At 31.5% G+C, this 26,059-nt stretch overlaps 2 protein-coding genes across 3 annotated transcripts; one reads left to right on the top strand and one right to left on the bottom strand.

The window, feature by feature from the left end:
* The first annotated feature begins 2,758 nt into the window (after positions 1-2,758).
* LOC126666787 (UPF0426 protein At1g28150, chloroplastic) lies at positions 2,759-8,388 on the top strand. 2 transcript variants are annotated; one of them, XM_050359653.2, is made up of 3 exons: positions 2,759-2,877; positions 2,999-3,160; positions 7,632-8,388. In XM_050359653.2, the coding sequence occupies exons 1-3, from the start codon at positions 2,836-2,838 to the stop codon at positions 7,797-7,799; spliced, it is 372 nt and encodes a 123-aa protein (XP_050215610.1). In that variant the 5' UTR covers positions 2,759-2,835; the 3' UTR covers positions 7,800-8,388. The 2 variants fall into 2 exon arrangements, with proteins under 2 accessions (XP_050215610.1, XP_050215609.1); XM_050359652.2 differs by having other exon boundaries at positions 2,761-2,877; positions 2,948-3,160.
* A 12,937-nt stretch (positions 8,389-21,325) lies between these two features.
* LOC126668537 (uncharacterized) lies at positions 21,326-21,715 on the bottom strand. The gene has a single exon (XM_050361727.1). It carries the CDS (start codon positions 21,713-21,715, stop codon positions 21,326-21,328), a length of 390 nt encoding a protein of 129 aa, XP_050217684.1.
* Positions 21,716-26,059: the final 4,344 nt, after the last annotated feature.

The raw sequence follows: 26,059 nt of genomic DNA, 5'->3' as shown, positions 1-26,059 counted from the left end.
GTAGGCTTCAACGGCTCAAGTGGTTTGAATGACAAATCGGTACAAGAAAATATTGGAACACCCTTCCAACGAAATTGTTGTGTTAAGTTTGAATATCTATGTTTAGAATTTTCTTGTTTTTCGATTATTTTTTTGCTTGTTGCCTGCTATTTTGTAGTTTAATTTTTTAAAAGATCATATGTAAGTTCTTGTTATATGACTGTCACCCCTAATAAGTTGAATCTTCATAATTAACTCTGTCTTAGAAAAAAAAATGAACTTCAACTACCTCCCCATTTTGTTCATATAGATGCCTCTAAGGTTTGCATATTGCAAAAATTTCTTTATGGCTTAAAACACGCTAGCAAACAATGAAATGTGAAGCTTACTGCCTTTATTCTAGCAAAGACTTTACAGCTGCCATATATGATCCTTCATTGTTTACAAAGTTTGCTAGTTTTATTTTCGTTGTCCTTCTTATTTATGTGGGTAGTTGATCCTTGAAATATCTAAACTATAATTTTTTTATACTTTAGTGATCAAATTTTAACAATTAAATTCTTTTTGTACATTTATGTGTAATTTTTCGATTCGTTTAATTAGGTGTCCTCCTGCCGATGGGGAATCCGCTCCCGCATTGTCGCCTAGTTATAGTAAGCATAAAGGACATTTTTTAAGATAAAATATACAAATATAAGCAAAAATACCAATTGAAAAAGAAAAAGTTAAATTGAGAATTTTATATTTAACTTTATTTATTAATTATAGAATAAAATAGAAATCGAATATAAATTTTTTTTATTTTAGTTATTATACTTTTAATTTTTTAAATTTGTTTATCAAATTTTAATTTTATTTCAAAAGGAAGTTTGCATGTAAAAAGAAGCATATGTGGCAGCCAATTTTTATATTTTCCACTTAAAAACCAGCCATACATGCATAATTAACATAAGTTTTTTTGGCTGAAATGAAATTATACATACTCCCTCCATTTGGTATTAGTTGACGTGTTTGGAGTTGGCTCACATATTAAGAAATCAGTTAATATCTCTTAAATGCATATCCAAATGACTAATTTGACCCATATGCTAACAATCTCTAAATCATAATGACAGTATATTATAGTGGACTAGGCGTATGGACCCTTAGATTAGATTGTTGTTTCAGGGCAAACATGGAATGTAAAGTCTAAAAATGCATTGAAAGCATAAAACGTCAAGTATTTCCAAACAAGAAATCACCCCTAAAACGTCATCTAATATGAAATGGAGGGAGTATGTAATAAAATTTTAAAATACAAATAAAAATAATTATCACATGGCAAAACAGTCACATTTATATTTTTGTCGGATGACTTTCATTTAAATAAATTAAAGTTTAATAGCTAGTATAAAATGAACAAAAGTTCCAACCAAAGTGCAATAAATTATAGTTTGGATATCCTACATGATCAATTATTCGCTATCTTTTTTGTTGCGATGAGAAAACTCCGGCAAAGGCTACCAATTTTTTGAAATATAGCCCGACTATTTAGATAAACTCTCGAAAAAACTAGTTTTAACATTCTACTGTCGGAACCTTCCACTTAATAGGAGCCTTTAACAACTCATATAAGTGCTTTCAGTAAGTCTCATATTAATTGTTTTGTTTTCGACTTAAATCAACTAAGCTATTATCAAAAGTCTCTTCTCTTTTCTCTCTAACAAACCCTAGCCACCTAAACCTTTTTTCTTATTTTTTTCTTTGGCAGCCGTCAAAGGCTTAATTTTTCTATTGACGGTAGCCACCCCTTTTGTTTATGTTATTTTAATTTCATAGAATATAATAAATAGACAATTATTTTTCATTTTTCTGACGGATTAAAATTTATCACGAAACGCAATTCAATTATCAAGAAGCGACGGTAGATTGAAGATCTTTCAGTAGCAAAATGGATTCGTCTATGAGCTATACTAGTTTTATTTATTTTTTATTTTTTGTCTTTTGTATGAATGTTTTACTTTGTCCTTTCTTTATGAAAGGTGTGTTGTCCTTTCTCTGTGAAAGGTTTGCTATCTCCTTTTTAGAAGGAGTTGTTGTCTCTTTTTTAGAAGGAGTTATATCAAGTGTTGATTGAATCGGATGCAGTGAGTTTGTGGGTGTTTGGAGAAGTTTGAACGAAGAGTGATTGAAGACGGCACTTAATTCGCGAAACAATTAGTAATTTATTTTTATTTTTCGTAAGTAAGGTCTGCGAATCAGGCAGCATGTTGTCTGTTCCATGTCAGGTCATCGGGTTTAGTTTTCAAATTATCCCGAATTTCTTACAAATGTAACTGTTTCATATTCAATTTAATGATATCCGATGAATTAAAAAAAAAGCTATTATCAAAAGAAATAAAAAATCAACTAAGCCAATCCGTGGTAGGTAATTACTAATTACCAGTGTTTTAAAAACCGAACCGGTGGCCGAACCGGTGAGGCCACCGGTTTCCGGTTCAACCGGTTGAACCGGTTCAATGACCGGTTCAACCGGTTTGATAAATTTAAAAAAGTTTAAAAAAAATTCCGATTTACTGGTTTTTTACCGGTTCAATCCGGTCTGATCCGGTTCAATATCCGGTTTTTTACCGGTTCAATCCGGTTCAACCGGTCCAACCCGGTCCAACCAAAAGATCCGGTTTTTTGCTGTTTCAGACCGGACCACTGGCCGGTTCGCGGTTCAACCGGTCCGACCGGCCGGTCCGGTCCGGTTTTTAAAACACTGCTAATTACCCATTATCTTAATATATAGAAGGACATTTAATTTTTCTGAAGCTCGCTACCATTTTGTACGCTCGAGGAGAAAAGAAGAAGAAGAAAGCCATTGTCAAAGACATGGCGATGGCGCTGTCAATTATTTCATCTTCATGCATCACCGTGAGTAAACCACTCCTTTTCTATTTATGAAAACTAACCATAATCTGATAACAATTTATGAAAATTGCTGTGTGGTTTCGATTTTAATTTGAATTTAAACAAGAATCTTAGCGAAACGCAGTTCAGAAGACCGTCATCTTCGGATTTTTCGGGGCTTAACCGCCGAACTAATGGCGGATTGATGGATTTCCGTAGTATAAAGAGGGAAAATCATAGTGTTAAGGTTAAAGCTTCTTGCTTCTTCGACTCCATCAATCAGCCCATCCTTAAAGAAGCTCTCAAGGTATTTTAATTTAATTTTTTAAATGTGATTTTAGTTTGTGTTTGTTTTAGTTGTGGTGTTTGGTGATTGCTTGGTTAGTAGGATTTCAATTTCTGAATTTCATTGTTGTCTACAGAATTATCATTTTAATACTGGTATAATTATATTCTGGTTTCAGCTTGAATGGCAATGGCGTTTGAAGTGAATTAGTTTGATATTTTAAGAACTGCCAACAACAGCGTGTTCGTTTTAATTTCAAAGAATTTTCTCGTGATTAATGGGGAAAAGGATTTAACTTAAAGAATGGACAGCATCTTGCATCGTGGGCTTTAAATTATTTTTAATTAGAAACAATCTTCTTTGATATCATTTAATTGGGCGATAGAACTAGGAATTTAAACTTTTCCTGATGTGTGGTTTAATAGGAGATCCATATGCCATTACATTGCGAGAGTCACACCTAAGGTAAAGAGGGGAGGTTCGCGTCTATACGAGTAGTGCGTCCTTCTTGGTTTTGAAATTAAACCCAAAGACCCAATATTAGGATGATGTTGACAAGTTTTTGTTTATTTGGAGAACACCAAACGACGCCAAACGAGCTATAGGAGAATCTAACATTTTTACTGTCTAATTCAGCTGAATTATGGAAAAGGAGAAGAGAGGAAAACTTTACGTCCAATTTCAGGTAGTTTTTTTAAAATCGGATGGTGAAAAAGCTAAGCTAATTTTGCGGGAAATAAATGAAAGGGATTGTAATGTAGAAACTCATTTGAGAGATTTGTCTGATACTTACTCAAAAGATGGTCCTGTTGCTCTAAGGTTGCCTTTTTTAGTACTTTATGCATCCTTCCAATTACTTCTAACCTATGGTGCTCAGTTTTCCTGGGCCTGTTTAGAAGTTTGTTTCCGTGTTTTTATTTATTGTCTACAAAACTTAAATGCATTTGTTAGTTTCCTTTTCTCTGTCTCGCACCTTTTCTCATTTTGTTAAAAAAGGTGCATGAGATTCTAGGAACCAAAATTTCTGTTGCTTACAATTTTAGTGTCAAAATTGTATCCCTCTTTCAAAGTGATGATCCCCCTTAATTCCAATTGTCTTGTCTGTCGTTTTGCTTTTAATTCGTATATAGGTCTTTATCTTCTTCAACAAGATCCATTTATAAGAATGACGAGGTTTATGGCAAATAGAGTTTAACGAGGTTGATCTTTTTAATAAGCTGTACAAGTGAGTGTTGATCCATTTACAAGTCTGACGAGGTTTATGGCAAAGAGAGTTTAACAAGGTTGATCTTTTTAATAAGCTACAAGTGAGCGTTGATCCGTTTATAAGTCTGACGAGGTTTATGGCAAAGAGAGTTTAACGAGGTTGATCTTTTTAATAAGATGTACAAGTGAGTGTTGATCCATTTATAAGTCTGATGAGGTTTATGGCAAAGAGAGTTTAACGAGGTTGGTCCATTTATAAGTCTTGATCTATTGAGCAATGTTCTTTGTTAAGCGAGTTATTACAACTGTAAACAATTTACTAGCAAAAATTAAACTGGATTCTATCGTTGTTACTCATTTGCAGCCATCGGTCGGGTAGATTCACGTGATCTGACTTCTATTCTTTCTCTTTCTCACCATTTTCAATCGTTAATGCTGCTCTATTCACCATCTTTTTCTATTGTCAGTCTCAGTATTCTTTCTAGTTACTTCCTTAGTTCCTTTATTGCAGCTTATTTATATCCACCATCCCTGATCTTTCTTCCCTCTTCCACCAATGTCCTCAACCTACAATCTATAACCATAAATCGCCTGAATTTTAATTAAAATAACACAAAAATCCTTTTCGTCTATTTAACAAAACACAGTTATACATTATTGACATGGTAGTCTGATCTCTCAAAAATTGCCATGTAAGCAAGTCTCTTAAATTAAATGTTTCATTTAAGTAAACCTAAATGTGTAATCCCATCATTTTCTTCCTTTGCCATTAGCCTCCACATCACAAGCATAACCGTCAACTTCTACCTTCATCAATACTCAAATTAGTTCAAAACCCAAACCCAACAAAGAACACATAATAATAAATCCAGCAAGATAAAAAGTTTTCTCCCACTCAAATACACATAAAATACAAATAAGCCCTGCACCAGATATGTTGCGTGATGATGTGCAGGTGGTCGTTTCAAGAGCGGCGGCGGCGGCGGCTTTCCAGAAGCAGGAGCAGCAGCGGTGTCCCAAATGCAGGATTAGCTGCGGTATTCAAATGTAGGAGCAGCAGTGGCGTTCCAGATGCAAGAACATAATTTTTAACAGAGCACTCATATAATCCAAAAGTACTTGAATTACAAAAAAATAGCACGAATTTTTGGAGTTGAACAAAAGGATTTGACTTTTTTTTATTCATTATTGGAGTAATTCATAATGTTCGAAGAGGACAAATTTCTCTCTTTATCCCTTACTTGCAGACCTATGTTGTCGCCATCTTCACCTTGAAATTATAACAAAATACTGGATTGAGAGTAACCATGTCGGTTCATTCTTGTTGTGGATAGAGATTTGTTATTTTAAAGGGAAATTTGTAGACAAAAAAGGTTGCAACCATAAAGATGCAGATGATGATGTTGGTTGATGTTGGTTAGGAGTTTTCTTAACTTTATTAGATGAGACTTTGGGTTTTGTTTTGTTTTTTTTTTTTTGGTTTTTGCTGATTTTGATAAAGGTTGTGTGATGAGTAAGGCAGTGGAGGACTGGGGATGGAGGAAGGTGGTTGGGGATGGAGACAAAGGAAGGAGGAAGAAGAGAATGAAGAGTAATTAGATATAAGGTTATTTTTAAATTGTATATTGTTGCTGGCCATATGACGTTTATGTGTTTTAAAATAGACTCTTTTGAACCTTTTTATTTTCCATGTCAGCTGCTTCTAATGGTGTTATGTGAAAATAGACTGTAAGGAGTTTCTAGTTATTGAAATAGAAATTCAGGAGGTTTATGGTTATAAATTGAAACTTGAGGACTTCGGTGGGAGAGAGAAATAAGATCGGAGACGGTGGGTGTAGATAAGTTCTTTACTGCTCATGTTCGAATTCGCAGAGCCATTGCTTGAAATACTTTGTAAATCCGTAATAGCTTTTTCCTCCTAAAAAATTGAACCTAACTCAAGCGAGTTTTCAAATGGTAATTCCTTAACAGCTTTTGATTACTTTAGATAGCAGTCAAAACTCTTGTTTGGTGTGATTAATAGTTGAATGACCGCAAAATATTAAGGTGTCTTTACCTTTGAGATAGTCTACAATTGCTATTCAGCCAAAAGTCAGCCTTCTTAATTGCTATAACAATCGACTTAGAAAGCACATTTAACGTTTTTTATGTTTCTTGCCTTCTGTTATCATATTCTTGAGCTTCTTTTGCTAGTTTCGATTTCATTACATTAGTATCTAGGAATGATGAAAGAATTTTCATGTGAAATGATCCATGTCCTTTATTAGGCAAAGTAGTAAAAGGGTGTTGCCATTCTTTGTGAAGTGTCTTTTCAAGTGATTATAAGAGCCTTAAGCATGCTGTAACTTATGTTCTAAGTGCTGTTTCATTATGTTGTCTTCTGGCTGATGTCTTTAAAATATTGAATTTATTTTAGGTTCTGGATTTCAACAATTATTAGAAATCTGAAATCTGATTGAATTACAGAAATGTTTTCTTGTTAAAGTTGTGTTGCTTTTAAAGCACTTATAGTAACCTTGTGGTTTCAAAATTCATATCTTGTTCGTTGAATTACAGAATCTGTGGCGTACAATATTAAACAAAATCCAAATTTCAGTCTGAATGACTATCCATATGAAGTTATTACAATTGCTTAGGAACTATAAGTAGCTTCAACTAAAAGCATATTGATTGTCTGTTCGTTAACATTTCTGAACTTTTAGCGGGAAGAAATATCTTGTAGTTTGCAAACAAACAGTCGTCATGTTGCCATTTCTTCATTGTATTAAAACTATAATTCAATGTCAAGGAGAGCGAAAGGTTTACTTTCACTTTCAAATAAGCTTAGCATTGGATGTTGCAAAAACCGAAGGCAATATTTAGGGAAATGAATGAAAATGATTTTGAAGGAGAAATCTACTTGTGAATTTAAGCTGAAACTTTTACTAAAATTTTGTTTCTTTGTTTATGTATGAGGTCTTTTGCAATAGTATTATTTGTGAACTGCTATCGTGATTGCCGTTTCTAGTTCTCCATCTTCTTTGCTGATGGTACATTTATGTTGTAATGAACAAGTGTATTATGATCAGCATATTAGTTAGCTGGGAGGGAAATGACACATTGATGATTTCAGTTGATTTTGTATTGTCGACAAGATCCATCGTGGGTTGATTATATATTGAAAAGAGACAAGATTTTATTCCTTAGTTTTAGGTAGTTTACCGTAATTAAGAATATCTGTCAGAATGTATTCCGTTTCGATATCAGAATATTAGTGTGTTGCTAACTAGATTGGTTTAATGTTCAGGAGCCAGTTGCATTTATAGGGGGGATGTTTGCAGGGGTTTTAAGGCTTGATTTGGAAGAAGAACCGCTTAAAGAATGGGTAACAAGAACCGTAGAAGCCTCTGGTATGACGGTAGAAGATGTTGATGATCAGGGGTCAATGCCGGAAGAGCAGATCGAGATTGAATGACAAATAGGAGAATGTTGTGATTGTAGTGCTTAATACTATTCGCTCCTCCATCATTCATGAAAGCACTTGATATAAACGTCACAAAAGAAAAGTTGGTTTATGGGTTGGGTCGCCTATAACGAATTGAACTGAATTCAATTGACTATGGATTTATTTTGAAAAGGTGTAATACCTTTCAGAAAAGTTACACCTGCTCATTCAGAGAAATTCTTAGGTAGACTCAGTCTATCACGTCATCCGTGGACTAACCTATCATATTATGACACGTCATTAAAATAATGGCCCTATCGTAATATTCCTATTCAAAAGTGTAAATAAGTAATAAACAAAATTACGATAGGGCCATTATTTTAATGACGTGTCATAATATGATAGGTTAGTCCACGGATGACGTGGTAGACTGAGTCTACTTAAGAATCTCTCGCTCATGAAAGGTTGTGACTATAACTTTGTGAAAATCTATATTTGTCCATAATACCCTTTAGTTGCTTATAAATTTGTATCAAAGTTAGATGGAAAAATAACAGAATAATTCAAAAGACAGAGAATCTTTTCAGTAATGCCAAGTTTCTAAAATCTTTTCAAAGCATACCTTTTTGGCTTTACACAATTTACGTATCCAATAAAACGTCACATGTCTTTATTAGAGTTGGTACATTTGACTTGTCTGACGCGCTTCATTGCGTCAGTGACAAACTACAAATATTTTTTTTGTCTGAGGCTTAATTAGGCGGGAAAAAAAAGTAATAATCATTCTTTCTTTTTACCATATTAAGAGCATCCCCAATGGTATTCTTTAAAATAAAGAGCATCTTTTGTAAAATAAAGAGCATCTTAAAGATAAAGAGTGATATTTAAAATTTTACTCCAATGGACTCTTTAATATCAGTTTTTTATTGTATATAATTTTAATAATTAATAATAAAATAAAAATATTAAATAATAAAAATATTAAATTAATTGTCTCTCTAATATTATATTTTATTTTATTTTCATAAAAAATATTAATAAAATATTAAATATTAATAAAATAATTTTTTATTTAATTTTGTATTCATTTATTTATTCAGTTTTTTTACTAAAAGTAAAAATATAATATTTACAAGTAAAAATAACTACCTAATTTTTTAAAATTTAAAATTTTACTATTTGAAAAATGAAATAGAGAGTGAAAACGTCTCTCTACATGTGAAGAGTCATTTTCACTCTCTACTCTAAATATAAAGAATAGAGAGTCCATTGGACTCCTAATTTATTGTCAAACTCTTTAATTTAAAAAGTTTGACAATTTTAGAGAGTCCATTGGGGATACTCTTATGTCAAATCAGAGTACTTCCTTTTTTTTGTTGGGACCACATTATTCCAACCTTTCTTTTTTTATTATAATGATAATGATTAATAATATACTTATATACTTCATAAATTAATAATTTAAGAATTAAATTTTAGTATATATTGGGATGTTGATAATAAACATATATAGAAATACAAAAAGAATAAAAATTTAAAATTATTAATTTAATTTTTACTTTGGAATATAAAAAATTCAGTATACTAAAAATAAATTAAATGTATAGATTAGAATTAATAAATTACTTAGATAATAGAAGTAATATAAATGATTTTCAACTAAAATTAATAATTGATTTAATAATTTTATTTACAATGAAATCTTAATTTTTAAAATATCTTTTTAAAATATTAATTTATGCACGTAGTAACGAATTTTTAGAATATGATTTCTATAACTATTGTTATGTTTCTAAAAGAGTTTCTAAAAATATACTCCTTCCGTCCCAATACAGTTGTCCACTTTAACTTTATTACACAGTTTAAGAAAAACAATTATTGTTTATGGATTTTGTAAAATTTTCTTTACTTTTCTTGTCATAGCCTTATTTAATATATGGTCTACTTACAATTTACTTTCAATTTACTCATTAGTGGATTTTAAATAGGAGTGATATAGGAAAATTGAGTGCTAAAATTAGTTACTTTTTAAAAGTGGACAAAGTTTTGTGACAAAAAAAATTTCTCAAATTGGACAACTGTATTGGGACAGAGGGATTATTTTTTATATATATACGATTTGAAAAGCGAAAAATTTATAGAGGATTTAGGATTGTTACGGGTTTCGAAGCGATTCTCTATCGCTGGTCTCAACTCATGAAATTGAGTCATGACTACCCAAATTTTTTTATATTATTTCATATCGTACACGCGTTACGCGTATCACCACTTATCGGGATGTTTTCCTTAGAAGTTCATAGGTCGAAATACATCTCTGATAAATAAATGATATCTGATTCATCTCCGATAAATTTATGATACACATCAAATACATTTCGAATACATCATTCATACATCTCTGATAAAATATATGATACACATCAAATACATTTCGGATACATCATTGATACATTTTACAAATATTTTAGATAAATCTTTTTTCGACTATATATTTAATTTTATAAAAAGTATATAATATGTTTAAAAATATATTTGAATTGTTTATTTTTATATTTGATTTCCTTTATATGAAATAATTAAAATGTATATGTATATATTTTCTAAAAATAAAAGTGTGAAGTTATAATACAAATTAGATACATCTTCAATATATAATGCAAACATTTTATAAGCATATACTACAAATATTTAATTTTATATATGCTATGAATACTTTTTAGCCGCTTTAAATGTTGTTTACAAATATCTTTTTTAAATAAATAATTGTCAAACTATAATTCATGTTAGATACATCTTTGATACACAAATGATACATTTTTCTGAGAATATGATACATTCTGACTTAAGATATACTACCTTTTTAGATATACATACAGATGATGTTCATGAAATATCTTTCTAGATATATTGTTATTATCTTTGAAATGTTATTTGTTTATATAAAAAAATCAATTCTGTACATGTTTATTTTGTTTAAAATAAATAAGTGTCAAATTATAATACATGTTCGATACATCTTTTTTAAATAATTTATATGTTTTAGATCATGTTACACATAATACTTTTAATATGAAATACACTATAAATTTATTTTGAAATATACATATAATACCTTTTAATGCGTTACAGATAAAAAAATTAATATATATTAAAATATTATATACATCTTTTATATATTAATTTATGAGACGTGATTGAGATATTTTGTAAACGTTTTTTTACGGAGACATCATTGATACGCTATTTATATATGGTAAATACATCTTTTTAAATTTATAATGTATGATCAATACATCATATACATAATTTGTCTATTTTATAAAGATCAATAATTATTAAATATGTATATTTGTTCATTTTATATAATGTTATATATACACATCAAATATATATATATATATATATATATATATATATATATAAGTTTTTTATCTATTTTTTAAAACAAAATCAGATTTCAATAATTTTATAAAATGAATTTTTTTAATAATTATTATTTTATTTATTTATCAATAATTATTATATTTTAATGATATTGTTTTCAAATAATTTAAATTTGAATTCGTTTGAATAAATATTATCAAATAAATGAAATAAAAAAATTTTATATGTTGAATAATAAAATAAATAAAGTAAATTAAAAATAGAGGAAAGATTATAAGAATTTATTTTTACTATTATTTTAAGACCTAAGAGCATCTCCAATGGGATGCTACTTTTTATGCTAAATTTAGCATGAAAAAGTGGTAAAATGCTATAAATAGCATAGCATTTCAAATTTTATTCCAATGCACAAAATTAAAAAGAAATGTTATAATTATTTATTAAGATAATTATCTCTTAATTTTATTAATTGCTAATTATTTAATAATTTTTTTAATTAAATATTTTAAACTAAAATTTATGTAATATTTTTTTTAATTTAATAATGATCTTTTTAAAAGATATAATTAAAAGAATCAATGAATTATATAAAAATAAATTATTTATTTTTTTATTATATTGATGTATGGTCTACTATTAAAAAATCAAATCGATGTTGTAAAATTAAATAGAAGCACAAAATTTAAAATGAAAAAAGTAAAAAAAGTAGGTTAAAATAATAAATGCAAAAAATGACCGTGGTAAAATTGTAATTAATAGTAAATTGCTATTGGTTGTTGAATTTTAGCATATGCTATAGTCTGTGCTAAATTTAGCACGTGATATAGCATATGCTAAATTTAGCACAAACTATAACACTGCATTGGAGATGCATTTTAAGATTAAATGCTAATTTATGACATTAGCACTTTATTTTAGCATTGCATTGGAGATGCTCTAATAGGCTAATAGATTATGCCAAAAACAACAAAACAAGCATGTAAATAGAAAGAGTGAGCTGGCAAAAAAAATAAGAAGAGTGAGGCTAACGCGTGCGTTAGTGAACTGACACATGCTGTGCGCGTCAGCATGTACCCATACTTATTTATAAAATAAGCTGTCAATATATTATTGGTACAGCATAAATGTAAACTTTTCATATTTTTTGGTACACGCGTAAAAAATGGAGTTTGTTAGCATTTATGTAAAGTAAACCACATTATTATATACTTTTGTAAGTTTCTCAAGTTAGATTGTCGTCTATAATTTTAATCTCTCTCAAAATATATATAATAACAAGAGTTCATTTAGTGGTGAATAGAAGTATTTTTAATTTGTAAAAATACTTTCCGTGTAATTTCAATAAGTTCTGTGGAGTCAATGTTAAGTTTTCATGATTTGATTAATCTAAATTTGTTATTGTTTTGAAAATGAAATTTCATATTATACACATGATTATTTATTATAGTTCTTGATTCTATATGACCTATTACCACCGTTAGGGGGTGAAGCGTCTTTTTTCTTCACAAATGGTCATGCAAAAGTTTAACGTTTAAATTGTGTTTTATGATATAATCTTTTTATGGGTTTAAAATCTGTAATTCAGGTTTCAAAAATGATATAAAGAACACAAAAATTGGATTCATATATTATATAAATAATTATCTGAAGTTGAGTAGATAAATAATTCAATTTTGATTTTTCTTGTATTTTTTATGATTTTTCTGAAATTTTGGCATGAGATTCAGGCCTTGTAAATTATTTCAATTCTATAAATAAAACCACATATATGAAAACTATATAATATCATTATTTTTAATATGATATAAATATTACTTAAAAATAATTTGTATAATAAGAGTTATTAATGATTAAATATGCATGCTTATATGATATGATAAATCTAAAATAATTACATGGTAGAGTTCTAATTGTTGAAAATAAAGGGCTTAATACATCTGCGTATCCCTGCACTTTTCTGTTTTTGCATATAAGGTCCCTGCACTAAAGTATCCCATTATTAAATCCCTACACTTTAACTTCCATCATCTCAAGGTCCCTCTGTTAAGGTTCTGTTAGCGCGTGCAGTACACGCGCCGTTAATGAGACTAGTATTCAGTTTTGTAGTTTGATATATACAAATAAGGTCCCTACACTTTAATTTTATATAAACAAAGTCCTTGTAATTGTTTTCATATAAAAATTTATTTTAATATATATATTTTAAAAAATATATAATTTTAATTAATAATATAAGATGTTAATGCAATTTAGTTAACTTTTTATAATGTTTAAATTAACAATAAAGATATTTTTAAATTAATAAAAATATTATTATTTTCTTATTTTTTTTATTAGAAACGGAGCAGTCAGTTTTGTCTTGTAAGTTTATATAACATACTCAAATTCGAAATTGACATTTATAAGGATCGACATCTGTTTACTTTTTTTTTCAAAATACGTCAGTTTACTTCTGTAAATGCGATGTTGTTATGTATTATTTTAAAAAAAATCATTGGTATAAAATATCATTTTAATAATTTAATAAAAAATATTAAAATTAGTTTTATTTATGTTAGTTAATATTTACTTTTAAAAATAAAAAATCTAATTCACTTTTATTTTTTAATATAATTAAAAATTAATTAATTTTATTTTTTATTTAAAGCTAAGTAATTTATAATTTAAAGATTATTAAAATTATATTAACGATCATTTTATCAAAATAAATATGATTTAAGTATTAGAGTACATTTCGTGAATGAGGCTCTTACTCAATAAATATTCAAAGTTAGTTTAAAAAAATTAAAGGTAACATAAAAAATTATTAAGAAATTAGAAATTCATTCAGACTTTCGCTTGATATGTCTACTTTAAAAATGGAAGTAGACAGCTCGAACTTGTAAGCTTATATAACATACTCAATTTTGAAATTGACATATATCAAGATCAACGTCCGTTTACACCTCTAAGTGCAATGTTATCACATTATTTAAAAAATAAAATTTATCGATATAGAATATATTTTAATTATTTAATAAAAAATATTAAAATTCGTTTTATTTCTCTAAGTTAATGTTTATTTGTTAAAATAATAATTAAATTCACTTTTATTTTCAACGTAATAAAATAAATAAATAAATATTTTTTTTTATTTATAGATGAATAATAATACATTAAACATTCAGTAAGAATGAATAAAATTTTCAATAAAATAATAGCTAAAAGATATAATTTTTGACATTATTATTATTATTTAAATATGTTAAATTCATACCCTTTAAAAAATATTAGTTTTAATATTTTATACTTAAATTTAGTTTTATTAAACTAAAAATTAATGCATATTTATACATAATCTCAACATTTAAAAGTGCAGGAACGTAACATTAAAAAATTAAAAATGCAGGGATCTAAAATTAAGAAAACTGAAAATGCATTAACGGCGTTAACACTCGCGTTAACAGAGGGACCACGGGATGATGAAAGTTAAAGTGCAGGGATTTAATGATGGATATTTTAGTGCAGGGACCTTATGTGCAAAAATAGAAAAGTGCAGGGACACACAGATGTATTAAGCCAAAATAAAGTGTATTTTACACTCTCTTTAATTGTGTTTGAGAATCAAAAATTCATCTACATACATTAAAATTCAAATCAAATTGCACCATTAAACTCAGATAGCCACACATGGAGGGGGTAGAAATTTTTGGGTAGCCAACAAAGGATTAAGGGCGATATGTGCATGACACGTGCCGTTGGAGCGGCATGGTGCTCATCTTAGCGGTTAGCAGAAGAACATCCTCACATGCAGTGGTGGTTCGTGGTTGCATAGGTTACTATGGGTCAAAAAAAAATTCAAAACCACCACCGAAAATTATTATTATTATTTATAATATTTATGTATAGGTTTTATATTTTTTTAAATATAAATTATTTAATTTTGATATACTGTTATTACTATTTAAAAGTTTAAACTAAAATAATTTGACCGGAATTATATATGAAAAATTATTAAATATATTTCAAAATTATTTTGAATAGAGAAAATTAGTTTTTTACCAATATGTTTTGAACTTTATAAATTATTTAAGAAAAAATATTCATATATATCCCTAACATTCGGGTTCAAGATCATCTATGCATTTATGATACGGAAAAGTGCACATCACACTACAAGAAATTTGATTTTTGGAAACGTGAGTTGTCGTTGTGAAAACCTAAAATATAGCTGTTAAAAGTTTTTAACAACGACAAATATGCGTGTTGGCGTAATGTAATGTTTTTTATAACGACTTTTTTAAATAATGGTCGTTGTTATAGGTTTTACAAAATCTATAAAATTGGTTGTTAAAAATTATTAGCAACTATGAAAAGTCGTTGTCAAAACATTATAATATTAATTATTATTTTCATATGTTATATAATTTTATAATTTTTTTATTTTTATAATTTAAAATATAATTATTATTAAAATTTAATATTTTTTACTTTTTGATTGATATATTACAACAAAAGTAAAAATTATTTTCATAGTGAAGGGTGGGTTTCTTTTATAGTGAGAATGCATCATTCTCATTTCACTTATTTTTAATGTGAGATTTTAACTATTCCTTCTTTCTTTTAACAACGAAATTATTTGTCGTTGTGAAATGATAATATTTAAAAATGACACATATTTAATCGTTGGTAAAGCTAATAATTTACAATGACATGATTAGTTGTTGTAAAATAATTATCTTTAAAAACGATATAAATTAAGTCGTTGCTAAAAGTATAACTTTTAATAACGATTTTATTAGGCTTGTAAAATACTTATATTTAGAAAACGACATTAAAATAATCGTTATAAAAGGTATATGTATTGTAACGATTTTAATGACCGTTGTAATAGATCGTTGCTAAAACTCACTTTTCTTGTAGTGTCATCTGACATATGAATGTATTGTCAGACATGTCTGCCTCTAGCCGTGCAACAAGATCGGCCAGTTCAATGACAAGATGAGGAGATACTAGATAAAGTTACGATTGAGATTAAAATTACCTAGAGAATAAATTATAGAAGTTTATGACCACTATGAATGCTGAGATATGGAGGTTGTTTGCTGAAAACATGGTACCCCAAACCAATCTGGTTATCAATTTAGAGAAGAGTTCGACATTTGACACAAAAAAGCCAACTTTACTTCTGTCAATAACTATGCAAGAAGATGCAGAAAATAGATGAAGCTAAAAGAAAGCTAATGGAAGAGTATGACATGCTTGTTAAAATTCAAATTGCAAAATAACACTGATTTTTTTATTTTTACAATAACACATTATAGCTTTTTATAAGCAATTTTCTAACAAATAAAATCTGAATAAACTACTAAAATATTTTAACCTAAAGATAGTAGAAATATCTTAGATAGAGTATTGATTTTTTTTTAATTTCAAGTAAAAACTAATAATCTAATTTTTAATTATTTCTAACATTTTCCCTTAATTAAAAATTGCATAAAATTAAAATTTCACGAGCACTTCTCTCATCTTCAATTTTGGTAAAGCACTTCTCTTCACTATGATGCACATCTCATCATTTTCATTCTAAGAGCACTTTCTCTCCAAATCATTTTTTGGTGCACATTACACCAACAAAATTATAATAAAGTCTCTTCTTCGACTTCCGCCATTTTTGCATACTCTTCTTTTTTAGACCTGCAATATTGTTGTAGATGTCTAAATCTCTTACAGTTGAAACATTGAGGCTTGCCTTTGTGCCAACAATCTTTTTCTTCATGAACATTTTTTTGCAATAACCACACTGAGATTTTCCTTTCTTCCATGATGTTTTGGCCATTAACGCTCCTTCAGTTGTGTGTTCAATTTCTTGATTTCTCAAGATTCTTCTTTGCTCTTGAGCTTGTAATGCCTTTACTAATTCAGACAAAGATATAGTTGACAAATTTTTTGTTTCTTCCATGAAGAAATCTTAGACCCATACTTTTCAGGCAAAGTTACAAGAATTTTTTGAATTACGTTCATCAAGAAAATTCTTACCAAGTAACCTTACCTTGTTCGCAATGCCGAGTAATTTTTCGCTGTAACTTTTTATGCTTTATGTCTCCTTCATCTTCATCATTTCAAACTCTCTAATTATGAGTGCTTGCATATTTTTGGTCTTTTCATCGCCTTGATATTCTTGCTTGAGATAATTCCATATTTCTTTTGCGAACTCCAGTTGCATAACTCTTGAATATATTGAGTTTGACACAGCAGAAAATAAATAGCTTTAAATTTTTTTGTCTTTCTTTCCTTGTGAATCTTTAATTAATTCATGGTAGGATTTCTAGGCAATGGAGGAATTGCATAGTTTTCTTCAATTGACTCCCACAAATCCAACGCTTCAAGATTGACAGTAATTTTGACAACCCATGCTTGATAATTGTCACCATAAAAAATTGGAACTGCTAAATGTGGAAGCGATATTTCACTCTCCATTTTTTTTGTGTATTTCAGTCCTCACAAACTCTTAGGATTATTTTTGGCTCTTGATACCATGTTGAAATTCAAGAACAACAATGAGATTGGAAAATAACTCTGATTTTCTTATTTTTACAATAACACATCATAGCCTTTATAGGCAATTTCCTAACAAATAAAATCTGAATAAACTACTGAAATATTTTAACCTAGAGATAGTAGGAATATCTTAGATAGAGTATTGACTATTTTAAATTCAAATAACAACTAACAATCTAATTTTTAATTATTTCTAACAAAGCTGAAACTCTAAAATAACACTGTTAGAATGATGGTTAAAGCTGGTTAAGATGAAGAACAATTGAAAGAAGAACATGAGAATGAGAATTTTTTAAAAGAGCAAAGTCAGGCTATTTCTAAAGATATATGGGGTGTCTTTTTTTTAGAACAAGTAGGACTTTTAATTAAAAGCAAGCTGATGATCAACCATTACACATTATATGATATTGGTAGGAACCGATTCCTCCCATCTCAGACAGGCTTGAGGTTGTACAAAAGCATTCCCAGCTAAAGCATGAGCCACTGCATTGGCTTTCCTACTCATATAATTGAGTTTCTTCCATACATCCTTACCAAAAAAATTAACACAATTTTCTACAATCAAGCCTATATCATTCTTCGGCGTTTCTGACTTTTGAAGTTTTCCACTGCAACCTTAGAGTTAGAAAATATCTTGAAACGAGTAAGATCATCTTCCATCTCCCGACTGATACCATCCCTAATTGCACAAGCTTCTCCAACAACAACCTCCATTTGGCCTGTCATTCTTCTGGATTCTAATCTGCATATTACTCCATTCCAGTCCCAGATCGAGCATATGTACAAGAAGAGCTCTTCCCCCTCTATGAGTAGCTTCTTCTCCTTTATCGGCTGGTAGTCAAAGATAACAACTTCAGTGGCATACTTCTTCTGTTGAGCTTGGAACCCCGCATCCACATCAACCCTATACACTCCTCTTCTGGGCGACACCCATCTTGTATCTTTTGCACTCCAAAGTGGAAGTGCTGCTCCTCCCCTTCACCATGCCAGCTTTCTTCTTTGCACTTTGGAAGTCCAAGACAAAGTCTCCACTCCAAGAAATAATCTTCTCTGAAGGTTTTTTGGGCCTGTCAAAAAGGAAGTTATTTCTACTATTCCACACCATCCACAAGATCGCATAGAATAAGGTGAAGTAAATTTTGTTCAACAAATCAGAAGCATGACTAATAAGGTCTTAGAGGTGCCAACTTCTCTCGGGCTTCAGACAAATGTAAGGGTCCCACGTTCTCTAAATTTTTTTTGCCTTAGGACAGAACCACATGGAGTGAATACTCATTTCATAATCCTTCACACATCGTGGGCAGCTTGTATCTATGCTCATTCCACGGATTCTCAAATTAACCTTGGTATGGAACCGTTTAAAATAACATCTCCAAATGAAAACCTTTACTTGGGGATCCATCTTCAAGTTCCATAAAAATTTCCACGACTTTGCATTTCTGTAATCCTCTGAGCTAGAGGCAGCGTACTGGAGGTTCCATGCCAGGTTGTAACCACTTTGGACCGTGTAGTTTCCCTTCTTATTATAGTGCCACCTAATCTTGTCAGGGATGTTGGAAACAGGCAAGGAAATGTTCTTAATTAGCTCAGCTTCCTCAGGGTCAAAGGCTGCCAGGATTCTGTCCCTATTTCAGCACCCTTTACTCATGAGATCACAAACTAAGGTATTGGTGGCCTAGAATGTGTGGACCTGTAACTCTGAAGGTGTCTTCTCTAGGGATCCACAATCAAACTAGACTTTAATTGAAGCACCATTTCCTACTCTCCACCTAAGGCCGTCTTCAAGTAGCTCCCTCCCACACAAAAGACTCTTCCAGGTGAAGGAAGCTTGTCTTGGGCACCCAGCCTCCATGAGGTTCCCATCTTTAGAATAGCGACATTTCAGGACTCTGGAAAAGTAAGGTATCCGAGTTGGTATGAAGTCTCCCACATTGTTTAGCCAAAAGGATCTTTAAAACCAAGGCCACCAGTACTTTTAGGCGCACACAGAGACTTCCACTTAGCCCAATGCAATCTTCTTATACCCTTCTGGCTACCCCACCAAAACTTGTTGCATAGTTGTTCAATGTCTGTAATCAGGGCTTTTGGAAATCTGAAACAATTCATGAACTTCATTGGGATAGCTTTAATCATGACCTCTTTGCCACCTCCAGAAAAAAGATTTTCCTTTCAGTTTTAAAGTTGTTGCCAAATTATTTCCTTAATTTACTTGAAGATTTCCTCTCTTTTTTCTACCTATGGAGGAGGGGAGACCAAGGTATTTCTCATGACACTGCAGTAAAGGTATCTGGAAGATATCTTGGATCTCTTCATAAGTATTTCGGCTAGTTCCTTTCCCAACACATAAAGTTGATTTCTCCAAGTTTATCATCTGACCTGAGGCCCTACTATACAAGTTAAGGAGGCTTTTTATGTGTCTGCATTCAGCCCCATTAGCACTGGCAAACAATAGGATGTTGTCCGCAAAGAAGAGGTGGAAAATTGAGCAGTTAGGACCGAAAGGCAAACTCTTTATCAAACCAGCATCCACATTAAATTTAATAAGGCTCGAGAGGCCCTGAGCACAGATAAAAAAGAGGTATGGAAACAGGGGGTCACCCTGTGTTAGGCCCCTCTTAGGAATCACAATCCCCCACACAGTACCATTTAGGACAAAAGCGTAAGACACCAAAGTAATACAGTTAAGAATCTTATCAATCCACCTTCTATCAAAGCCCAATTTACACATCATATGCATTAAGAAGGACCACTCAACACAACCATAGGCTTTTGACATATCCAATTTAAGGGCTATGAGCCATTTTTTTATAGTGGATTTTTTGATAACGTGAATACATTCAAAACCAACTAAGGATTATCCACAATTTGCCTCCCAGGGATAAAGTCATTTTGGGAAAGATTAATAACATTTCCCAGTACACCTCTCAATCTATTAGCTAAGCATTTAGAGATTGTTTTGTAACACATTACACAAACTAATGGGTCTGAATATTGACATTCTGTTAGCATTCTTAATCTTAGGAACCAGGGCAACAATAATATCATTTATACAACTAATATCAACAGAGTTATTTAGAATTTGGAGGCATACCTTAGTGATATCTTCCTCAATAATCTACCAGTATCTTTGAAAGAAGAGGGTTGGGAACTCGTCACTTCCATGGACTTTTGTAGGGGCCATCTCCTTCAAAGCAATAAGAACTTCACTGACCGAGAAAGGCCTTCAAAGGAGCTGATTTTCCTCCATAAAGACACCAGCTTACACATGCCTAAGCACTTCCTTTATAACTTGCTGAGTAGGACTTGAAGTCTTGTAAATATTTTCAAAGTATTTTGTATAACTCCTTCCATCTCTCGTGGGTTTGTCTTCCAGTTGCCCCTGTCATCCACCAGACCTTTGATTCTATTTCTTGCCCGTCTCTTAGATGCTCGTAATATGCTAACCAATCCACTCGTGCTCTCTGCTTCCATTTAATTTCTTTTATTAAGAGAAGTTGTTCTGTTTGACTCTCAATGGCTTTGATTTGATCAGTCGAGTAGCCTGCAATTCTAGAGTTGAGAGCCACTTGAAGTTTTGCTTTTAATCTAGAAATATCCTTTTTAAGGTTTCCTCTTATCATAGTACCCCATTTTTAAAAAGTTTTTGCACAACTCTTCAGAATTTGAGGAAGGAGTTGAGTACTGCCTTGAAGAGGAACCTTTTGCCATTCTTCCTTAACTATGTTTTGGAAGTCCTCGCTGATAGTCCATAATTCCTCGAAGCGAATTCTCCTTCTAGGGCTCCTGGTCACTCTCTTTTTATTGTGACAAGTGATAATTGGAGCATAGTCAGATCCCCCAAAACCAAGACTGAAAGCCACATGGTTTGGGTAGAGCAAAAACCATTCCTCATTAATTAGGAATCTATCAAGATTTTCCTTAATGATGCCAGATTCTCTGCTCCCCCACCCGGTAGTTTCATTCTCCAAACCTCTTGCTTCAAACAACTCATATGCTTCAACTGCTTCCTTGAAGTTTCTCATCAGATATTGTTATTTTTGAGCCCCACCCATTTTCTCCTCGTCGTAAAAGATTTCGTTGCAATCGCCCTCACAAATCTAGGGGCCCTTACACATACCACTAAGTCTCCTTAGCAGCGTTCAAGAATTAGTCCTGTGAGCTTAAACAGGGTCCCCATAAAAGCCTATGAATCTCCACTGGCCATGAGACTCGTCATCTAACAGACAATCAATGTAGTGGTTGGAGGAACTAAGAATCGAGACCTCGCTGGAGGCATCCCAGAAGATGGCCAGCCCCCCACTCTTTCCTTAGCAGTCTACGCTGGAACATTTCTTCATTTTCAACCTTCTTCTCACATTCTCTATTTTATCTGCTTTCATTTTTGTTTCCATAAGAAAAACGATATATGGATTCATCTTCTCCACATGCTCCTTCAGGCTAATTAATGTCAAGGTGAGCTTAACCCCTGAACGTTATAGCATAGACAACTCAATGGGCTCAGCGGGCCTACTCCGCAGGCTCCACCGCTGAAACATTGCAACCATTTCTATAATCTACCGCCGGAGAAAACCCATCGGTTCCCATTCTCTTCCCCTCAGTTTCCATTTCCTTCACCACCCCTTTTTCTGCAACGGCATTAGTGATGTCAGGCAAAGGGCCAAGTTTGCTCAGTTTATGTGCCCTAATTTTCCAAGCCAGGTTGGCCTTTTGGTTAGGCTTCTTGACCCCCCTTGCCCTTGATCTTTAGGCCCAACCCATTCTTGAATTTCTTCTCAGATTTAAATTTAGACTTTAAAAGCGCCAAAAGTTCTTTCCCCTGTTATTCCGTTTCTTTTTTGATTTCCACATCTAACAACTCAATCCCCATCAGTCCCTTATCCTCTAGGAATTTTGCTGAGATTTTGACATCTCTTTCTTTTTGTTCCTGACAGCCTCCATACCACTCCTCTTCCCTTCTTTCTCAGGCTTCTCGCTATCTGTCCCTTCCCCTTCCTTTTGAATTTTCTGCAGGTTTTCCTGTTGCAACAATGGAAGTTCTTCATTGTTTTCGACATTCTGGTTTTCAGCAAGCCAGTTCAGCCTAACTCTCTTCCCCTTACATTAGCACCTGGACTTGGGCCTGCTCTAATTGAATCATCATATTTCACCATCGGGCAGCTCATCCCAGCATGAATATCACACTCCCCCAACAAATGTCCAATTAACCCACATCTGAGACAAAGTTCTAGTAGCCTTTCATATTTTAAAGCTGCCACTATAATCGCGTCTTTCCTTTCCAAGCTAACTTTAAGACCTCTCTTTAAGGGTTTATTAATATTAAGCTTATTTTTAACTCGAATGTACTTACCAATACAATTCCCGGAGGCACCCGAATCAATATCCTCCACTTTTCGATCTGTGATCCCAGACTGAAACCCCCCTCCTTTGTTTGACACATCAGGGAGAGGTTGTGGTTGTTAGAACCAAATTTCATGTCTCTATAATCCCCCATCCCTCTTGGTTCCTCCAAAACCATAAGGTTTTCTAGATACTTCCATGGACCGCCTACCAGAACCCATACGGTCCTCTTGGCATTCAAATGAAAGACGAACACATTCACACCAACATTTTCAACCGCTAGAGGCTCCTTTCTCCGCTATATGATGTTGACTATGCAAATGACTACTTTATTCACTCTTTTTGTTGTTAGAATTTTTTTTATCAGCGAGTATGCCTTTTTCTGTTCACCTAAGATTCTAGCAACCTCTCCCAAGTCATAGTTGACCATCTCATCATCATCGTCCACTAAGGAGGGCGATTGACTTAATGAAGAAATGTTCATCTTGTTAAACACAAGAATGGAGGAAACCCTAAAAAAGGAGAGCTTTTCTTTTTGTTAAATAGGGAGAGAACTTTGGGTAAGATATATGGCCTAATGTCCTAAAATAGCATCCATTTTTTAATTCCTTTTCAGTTTCACTCCGATATTATAAATTTTTTAACTGTACTCAAATCTACATTTTTGGATTTCAATTGCACCCGCAATGTTTAATTTTGAACGATTTTATTATTTAAATGATAAATCATTCAAAAATACTAAATCTCAAAGTATAATTATATCCTTTTCCACTCAAAAACATTCAAATAAGTCACTCATCTTTTAAGTCTAATTCAAGATATTAATTAATTATAAATTAATTTAAAATTTTAATTAATTAAATTAAATATATAATTAAATTTTATTTTAAAAAAATTAAATTAATTAATAACTGTTTGTCTTCCTCGAGACAAATCTGATCAGGGTTTGTCTTGAGGAAGACGACCTATGGATCGTCTTCCACCATGAAAAGCCGAACTATTCATCTTCCACCATGAAAAGTCAAACTATTCATCTACCACCATGGAAGACGAACCAGATTTTGTCTTTCTCAAGACGAATTCAAATCAAGTTCGTCTTGAGAGAGACAAATGACGGAGTCGGAATTGGAAAAATAGGGCAGCACGGTCAGAAGAGGGCGGCGGCGGAATCAAAGACTTTCAAATATAAAAAAATAGTAATTAATACTATTATTTTATATTAAATAAAAAATTATTATTATTTTTTGAATTTGTAGGGTCGAGGGATGTTTTAGTCTATTTATAACATTAAATGCTTGTATACTAAACATGAAGGATTTGTTTGAATTTTTTTCGAATAAAAAAGATGTTGATTTAATGTTTGAGGGAGGAACTGAAATCTAAAAGTATAAATTTACATACAATTGGCAATTTTGCAATGTTCAGGTGCAATCAAAAAAAGAGTTAAAAGATAGAGTTTGTTGAAACAATAGACCTTCATAGTTTTACCGAGAAGATGTAACAAATATATGTAAACATGTTTAACAAGGGCATGAATCAAGTTATTGGTCTGGATTCATACTCATTGAATGACGATGAGAAGGTTGCATGTAAATTTCAAAATGCCAAAATTGAGATGTTTTAATTGAAAGGGTTACCATAAAATTTAGGGTTAATTACACCAAAAATCATGACCTTTACACCTTTTCACAAAAATAACATGACTTTTAAAACGTGGCAAACAAAGGCATCACCTTTTATTTTGTTACAAATTCACCATTAGGGGCGTTTTTGCCGACGTGGCAGGACACGCGGCACACCCATCAAGTGTCCAGTCAGCGAAATTCCACCGAAAAATGTGCCAATGTTGAATTTGAACATAAACGAAAGGCTGTGCCTTTGTTTGCCATGTTTGAAAGGTCATGTTATTTTCGTGAAAAGGTGTAAAGGTCGTGATTTTTGATGTAATTAATCCTAAAATTTATGTTAAATAATTTGCTACAGTTCTGTGAAGTAATGTTACTAGTTTCTTTTAGGTGTTTGTGAGATGGAATTTTATAATATATTTAGTTCAAATAAATTTATTAAAGATTTATAAAATTTATTTAATAAATAAATATAGTATATTTAATGTGATTTAATAATCTTTTTCTTAGGATCCTATAATTAAAAAGAAAGTCTAAAAAATTGTTTTCTCTCTCTCTTCTTTCTTTAAACGTCCTACTCTGGAAAAATGGTTATTTTCCTTAAAAGCTCATGTTATTTGCTTTAATGGCGAGGAAGAAACCCATGAAAAAGGTTAGTTTGACTACTGTAACATCTCAATCAAAGGGTTATATGTCTATAATATTATTGATTCAAAACTGCAAGGCGATTGTCAGGTTCTATTGGAGGAAATTAGCATCGTGAGAAATCCTAATTCTGAAGGAAAATTGGATGCGGTTGTGCTCGATTCTATTCCAATGGAGATGGCTAAAAGTGATGTAGAAGCACATACTGTTGATGTTCCAAATACCTGGAGAGGCTTGTTCCCTGATAATCGTTCAAGAAGTTCCGATGGAGAACTCGGGTATATTCCTCATGTTGTTAAAGATGGAAGTAGTTTTGTTAGTTTTAATACAAAAGAAACTGTTAATGAATAATCTAAGTGGAAGAATGCTATTGTGGGGTGTGTGTTGGTAATGTTCCTAAAGTATGAAAGGCTGGCCTCGTTTGTGAAAAACAAATGGGGTAAGAATGGATTGAGTAATGTGGTGAGGATTAATGCTTCAATGTTATTATTTGAATTCAATTCAGAAGAGGGTTGTGAGAATATTCTAGGATCTGGACCATATACTTTTAATCAGAGGCCAGTAGTGTTGAGGAAATGGCAACCCCGAATGTCAATGGATCCAAATGAGATAAAAGTAGTTCCTATGTGGATTCAACTACCAGGTCTTCCTTAGGAATTCTGGTCACTTGAAATACTAAGTAAAATTAGTAGTTTTTGTGGTACTCCATTATTCACTGATCAATGCACACTTAATAGATTGGAATATGCTAGAGTGATT

Source organism: Mercurialis annua, linkage group LG2, assembly GCF_937616625.2.
Source record: "Mercurialis annua linkage group LG2, ddMerAnnu1.2, whole genome shotgun sequence".
NCBI classification, from domain to species: Eukaryota; Viridiplantae; Streptophyta; class Magnoliopsida; order Malpighiales; family Euphorbiaceae; genus Mercurialis; species Mercurialis annua.
Note: the sequence above shows the minus strand (reverse complement) of the source record. Positions and strands in the feature narration are given on the sequence as shown.

Coding starts and splice junctions, on each gene's coding strand:
- LOC126668537 (XM_050361727.1), bottom strand. CDS start 21,715: ATGAGAAACTTCAAGGAAGCAGTTGAAGCATATGAGTTGTTTGAAGCA.
- LOC126666787 (XM_050359652.2), top strand. CDS start 2,836: ATGGCGATGGCGCTGTCAATTATTTCATCTTCATGCATCACC. Junction 2,878..2,947: donor TTTCATCTTCATGCATCACC/GTGAGTAAACCA, acceptor TGAAAATTGCTG/TGTGGTTTCGATTTTAATTT. Junction 3,161..7,631: donor TCCTTAAAGAAGCTCTCAAG/GTATTTTAATTT, acceptor TTTAATGTTCAG/GAGCCAGTTGCATTTATAGG.